The sequence below is a fragment of the Cariama cristata genome, unplaced genomic scaffold (assembly GCF_000690535.1).
Source record: "Cariama cristata isolate BGI_N322 unplaced genomic scaffold, ASM69053v1 scaffold1211, whole genome shotgun sequence".
NCBI lineage: Eukaryota > Metazoa > Chordata > Aves > Cariamiformes > Cariamidae > Cariama > Cariama cristata.
The window spans coordinates 31,524-37,573 of record NW_009597323.1 but is presented as its reverse complement, the minus strand read 5'-3'; the positions used below and the strand labels follow the sequence as shown (position 1 = coordinate 37,573).

The window sequence follows — 6,050 nt, the reverse complement described above, 5'->3', positions numbered from 1 at the left end:
CCCTACAGATCTGATCTCTTCTGATCTCTTGGAACCAGGCTAGGACCTGATTCTTCTAAATTGGAGGCAAAAGATAGCAGACAGCCACAGATGCAATCTATAAACCCAGAACAGCATATAGCATAGCTATTTCCATCTTAGGCCTTTATCACTTCATCTTCTATATAAAATACTCCCAGTATTCATTCATCTGAACCCAGAACAGCATATAGCATAGCTATTTCCATCTTAGGCCTTTATCACTTCATCTTCTATATAAAAATACTCCCAGTATTCATCTGCATACAAGCATCGAATATTTCTGAAACCATTAATATACTAAAAATTAGAGTCAGCTCTCTGGAATCAAAGAGGAATAGTGTATTACAATACCCAGGCTAATGGAAAAAAGTAAGCAGAATGGATACTGAGGAAGAGAATCAGGATAGATATCACTCTATTTTTTTCAAAAGGGGCCAGCTAAGACCTAGCAGGGCTGGTACCAAACAGAAGCTACAAAGCCCAGGCAAACAAGTCTAATGTTTATACAGCTCAGTGGTCCGTGGGCTCGGTAATGTGTTAAAGCAGAGCAAGACGCAGGGATGCTTGCCCTAGATCTGGATGCAGGCAAGTCAGGTCCAGCCCAATTATTACTGTACACCACCTGAAAGCAACTACAGTGCTTCCCAGCCCTCTGGCAGAGGAAGCAATACCGATACACCCATGGGCCTGGGCCTGGACCTCAACTGTCCAATGCAGAGCCACTACACATATCTCTATGCTGGCTTTACAATCTACCTACAATGCCAATAAAAGACCCATGGATACCTCATAGCTATTTGCATTCAGCAAAAGCTTTCTAGGAACTCCATAAGGCAGTAGCTAAATGAATATCCCATCCTGGCTATTTGCATTAAAAACAAATTACTTCTAAGAATGGTTACTTCTCTGAAATTGATAAAATGTAAATTATTTCAGGAGAGAAGATACAGAATATAGTGTAACACTTCTGAAAAGAAAATAACAAGCAATATGAGATAAAGAAAAAAAAGTCCTCTGTTAACATCTCTTCTAATAATTAAAAAAAAAATTATGGGATACATTTCAATAGTCTAAGGCACCTAATGCATTCTTGAAACATTCATTGAGTCCACCAGTGGTTCTGGGATTTAGGTGATGTTGTAAACGCCCCCATTTACAAAGAATGAAATAGAAGCACACAACAATTAAACACCTGACACAAAGCCATTGCAGTCACTGGAAAAGAATTCAGAGGGCACTGGATGAGAGCCTAAGTGATTGCTCAAAGTTGTAAGGAAGTCCATGGCATAGCTTTCAACAGATCTTTTGTTCCCAGGCTATTGCAATATTCACTCCTTTTCTAATTCAAGTGGAATTGGCTGCGATTAACATAGAGTGTTTAATGACCCCAACAGGCCTCTGCATCAGTCCCATCTCATTTGACATTTACAGGGGCTCAGTCCTGCAGAATACACATAAGAACATTAGCCTTCAGTTTAGTGTGAGCTGCTAAAAATCCGCTATTTCCCATCTTGTTTTCCATGGTAGATTCCCACCAATGTTATGTTTAATGTAAGGAATTTGCCAAGGTCATAAAGCAACAGGGAGCATTTATTCAGGAACTGTAAGCATGTCTCAGGCTTCAGAGTGCTATTTTCACTGTACAACTTACTATAGTATTATGTGCTAACGCTTCTAGTACTGACCAGAAACAAATACAAATCCATCAAAAATCTGTACAGCAAGTCGGGACCGGGCCATATTTATTTAATATGGTTTCTAGAAGAGTTGCTGAAGGAAGTCCCCAGAGCTGCTACTGCCTGCTCAGGTCTACAGACTCCTTCTGGGAGAGCAGATCCGTGGTGCTCCACAGAGACCCCTGATGCACCCAGCAGCCCAGGCCACTGCAAGGCTGCTGCCCACCACCTGCAGAGGAGACAGAGCTGATCTGGCTCCCAGACCACCAGAAGATGTCCAGCATTGCATTCTGGTGCACCAGCACGCAGCTGCTTCTGATTTCATCAAAAGCAGGGAATTTTCTTAATAAAGTAAGAATTTCTCTATCCCTATGTACATACAGAATTAATGCCATCAATACAGACTACGAGAAAAACTAAGAAAAATGAATTCAAAAAATACTAAATTACAAGAAAGACTATGCTTCTAACGGTATGCAAAATGGCTTATACATGTGAGAAAAGACAAACCCTCACTGCAAGGAAGAGTTTTTAGAATTGCTGTCTTTCTTCATGAATGAGAGTATATGGGTTTATTTAACCTGGTCAGATAACTTTAACAAACACCTCATCACATCTGTTCCCTTTCAGATTGTGTTTTAGCAGTGTATTATTTGCATCAAGCATGCAGAATTTTGAACCTGGAAAAGCCTCCTTTTCCTTTAATATCACACTCCCTCGAGAGTATACCTTTATGTAAAATTCAATTCCTTCACTATATATTTTTTTTAAAAAGCACCCTGACAATCTGACAGGTAAAACCTTCAGAAAATAATTCTTCAGTGACAATGTTCCCAAAAGGAATCCAACTTCAACTAAAATTTGAATAATGTGAGCAGGAAGGAGCTGGAAATGTACATTAATGAATAATTGTTCAATTCAAGTGACAGGGATCGTCCTCCACTAGAAATGACAATTGCACTGGAATGATAAAACTGCAAAGCAGACTCTAAAATAATGGGACTCTCCAGCCAAGGTCAGCATGCAGGACGCACTTTTAACTCTAAATACTAAAAAGTCTTCAATCCATTTTCCTACCCAGCATCCTTCATGTAACACATCAATATGACCTCTCTCTTCTGTCTTTTTAATTCAAAGCCTTTGTATGAGTAGTCATGAACCATGAAAAGAGGCCTGATTTGCAGTGATAATGAGGAAAATCCCAATTCCCACTGAAATCTAGATGAAATCATTCTGATATTTAAGAGACAGCGAAACTGCTTAACACCAGAGCAGGCTGGAAGATAAAAATTTCTATTTGCAAAAATATTCAAAGGTTTTCTCTTATATGAGTCACCTGCTTAGAAGATCATGTTCATTCCCCTGCTCTAGCCAATTTGGGGTCCTTGTCACTTGGCTACACTCAATTCAAGCTGACCAAATAAATGCGTTTTCAAGGGAATCCCCACTCCAGAACTGCCAATTTCTGGTTGATGAGGGCAGTCAGCAACAGGGGAGGTAATCAAGTTTCTGCCCTGAGCCATGCAGAGAAATTACCGAGATTTTTTTTCTACCAGCTCAACATGTCTGAATTTAAGAAGCTGGGCTTGAGACAGCTTACAGGGAGCTTGAGCTTTGTGCTCCTTTAAAATATTTTTATTGGACATTTATTTGAAAGAATGTGTTTTTAAGATCTAATATGAGAGAAGGAAAGTACTTATAGAAGAAAGTTTTGTCTTTGACATCAAAGAGAATAAATCCTAGTACTGGCAGAGCAATAGCTCTCCACAGTATAAGTATCAGGCTTGAGGAATCATCATTCTAGGGAAAATGAAAGAATTTAACCCAAATTTTCTATCCAGGCCAGCTCTTGCAGATTTGCTAAGGCATGAGGGGTCACAAGCCTCCAGACCTCTCACTGACACCTTTTTCCTGTATTTTGGTCTCTCACTGTGGCACAAATAACTATAGTTTAATTGTAGCTACTCTAAAGTGGCAACATTTAGAGCGCAACTGTATCAGCACAGAGGGTATGATAACATCCAATAGTCAGGTGAAAGAGGAGACATACAGGAAGCAAAACTCTTAAAAGGCATATTCTGAAAAAGGAATAATGTGAGACCACAGAGCTCTGGCAAACATGCAGTAGCAAACTAAAAATCAGATGACAGAAGCTACCACATTTCTATGTATCCTCTCTATCCATCTGATAGGTGATCCTGACACAGCACAAGAGCATCTGATCTGCTAGTCAACCAGCTCCACAGCATGCCTGCTGCCAAATTTGTGCCAAACCTCCAAAGGTGAGAGAAGACTCAAAAAAAAACCCACCACAACCAAAACCCAACCAAACCGTCATGTGCCCCCTCCAAAAAAGCTATTTGCCCAGGTAATACAGCAAGTTAGAGTCAGCAAGCTAGTGCATAAGAACCACAATATGCCAAAAACTCCAAGTCAAGTGCCTTCATTTATCTATCCACACTGACTTTCTCAGATGAAAAGCCCATCTCCACAAAGCTTGTCAACCCTGAAAAGAAAGTTGGATCATTTGTACGGTGGTTTGGGGGTAAACAGTGTCATTCTAAGCCAGCCACTTACAAAACAGTCAGCTAAAGTTGCAAACAGCTGTATACACACACTTACAAATTGCACATGTCAATCCTGGGAGGAGACAACGGCAGTAGTTGGAGTAGGAGCTTTACCCCATTCTTCCATCCTTCCTCTTTCTCAAATTCACAGAAAAGGTAGGTACATTCATCTGCTGAGAACTGGTAGAAAGCATGAGTGTCTTGAAAATAGAGTTGTCTGTCCACTGTTAGAAAAAATAACATTAGATAGCCTTTAAACATTTACCATGTAAAGGTTCTGTATCCCTACCACATTCTGTATTGCACTTGACTTTAATGACCACCACACAGGGCAAAAGGACCGCAACTCAGTGCATCCAAACAGGATGAGCCCAAAACTTCAATTTGAAGATCTCCAGGTTCCTGAAATTCAAGCATTAAGGTTGCTGAGTATTTCATCAATTTTGAAATCAGTTTAGAATTAGGAGATAAAAACCCTCCACTTGTCAGATTTCTGAGCCTTGATTTCCATTGGCTTCTAGTCTGTTCTCACTAATGGCCAGGCACTAGTAAACAAAGTTCAATAGTATGGATGCAGCCCATCATTATCCCAGCTTTTTCTCAAATTCAGGACTACTGGATTTGTATACTAGACGTGGGTAAGATGATGCACCAGTACAACAGCTGTCATCTTCCCTGGCAAAATCGGGATTGAACTGGAATCGAAGGATGGGGTCCAAAGCCAAAAGCACAAGCTCCTGCTGGGAGACACATTCAACCCTTGTTGAAACTGCGTGATCAGACATACTGTCAGTATGTCTGTTGGAGCAGTAGAAAACCTTTAAGTATACTGGTAGCATACATAAGCAGAAATCTTCCATAATACCTCAGCTTTTCACCAGGAGGAAAGTTGAGCGCCTAGCACAGACCCCAGGGCAGGGTATGCTCCAAGTTGAGCTACCTAAGTAGTCTCAGCTACAAAGTGAAGTCCATCAGATTTCCAGAGACTGGTTAGTGGTGAAGTTATCACCAACCACATTAGCTGGACCAAACCTCTAAATTTGGTGGGAAAGGTGGGGACAGCCAGGTAGAACCTGGCATCACCACCATCTCAAGGAGCTGAATCCTCTCTCAATCCATTGTAGTGTAAAACTACGAAAATCAGAGAGAGGAAGGGAAAATCACTAATAGCTAGAGAAGTCATCTAGAGAAGCCATGATCTGCAGTGACTAAACAGCTGCTGTCTTGTGAAAAACCTAAAAGAACTTGAAGAGATAAAAAAAAAAAAAACAGGCTGGAAAAGACACGCACACTGTCTGCAACTTGGTAATAGGCAACTACATTTGCAAAAGCAAAAGGAAGGAAATTTCCTTAAAAAAGAGATTCATCTTTGATATTTATGAAATGAAAGGTCACAGAGGTGAGCCTACCAAAGAGATAGTAAAATAAACAACTGTGAAGAAAAATGGAACAATCTGCATTTTTTTTCTTTCCCTCCTTCCTCTCTGATGAAAAACATGTCTTACCCTATGCAGGAGAAACTGATAGCCTTCCCCACACTAGAAGTACCATCAAGACTGACCTGACAATATAATGCCCATATCCAGGAGGAGCTGCCACACTCCAGCTGCTGTAGATCTGCACTTAACAAAAGGGCACTGCTCCAAAAGCCAGTCTACCAGTTCCGATCCAACACAGCTTCTCCTGAAAATAAGCAAAACATCACTTCTTACACTACAGTAATGTTAAAATGCTCTTTTATAATAGAGAGCTACTTTTTAAAGCTATTAAAAGTGAATTCTTTTGT

The 6,050-nt window shown here is 40.4% G+C and overlaps 1 protein-coding gene across 1 annotated transcript in view; it reads right to left on the bottom strand.

Annotated features, from left to right (window-relative positions):
* The window catches only part of LOC104168264 (rap guanine nucleotide exchange factor 5-like), a gene marked incomplete at its 3' end in the record, with an annotated part of 39,806 nt that overhangs the window by 31,538 nt on the left and 2,218 nt on the right, over positions 1-6,050 (bottom strand). Inside the window, exons 3-4 of the mRNA XM_009708804.1 lie at positions 5,826-5,947; positions 4,320-4,488 (exon numbers count right to left, since the gene is read on the bottom strand). Of these exons, the coding sequence (XP_009707106.1) occupies positions 4,320-4,488; positions 5,826-5,844 (188 nt within the window). The remainder of the gene's footprint in view (positions 1-4,319; positions 4,489-5,825; positions 5,948-6,050) is intronic.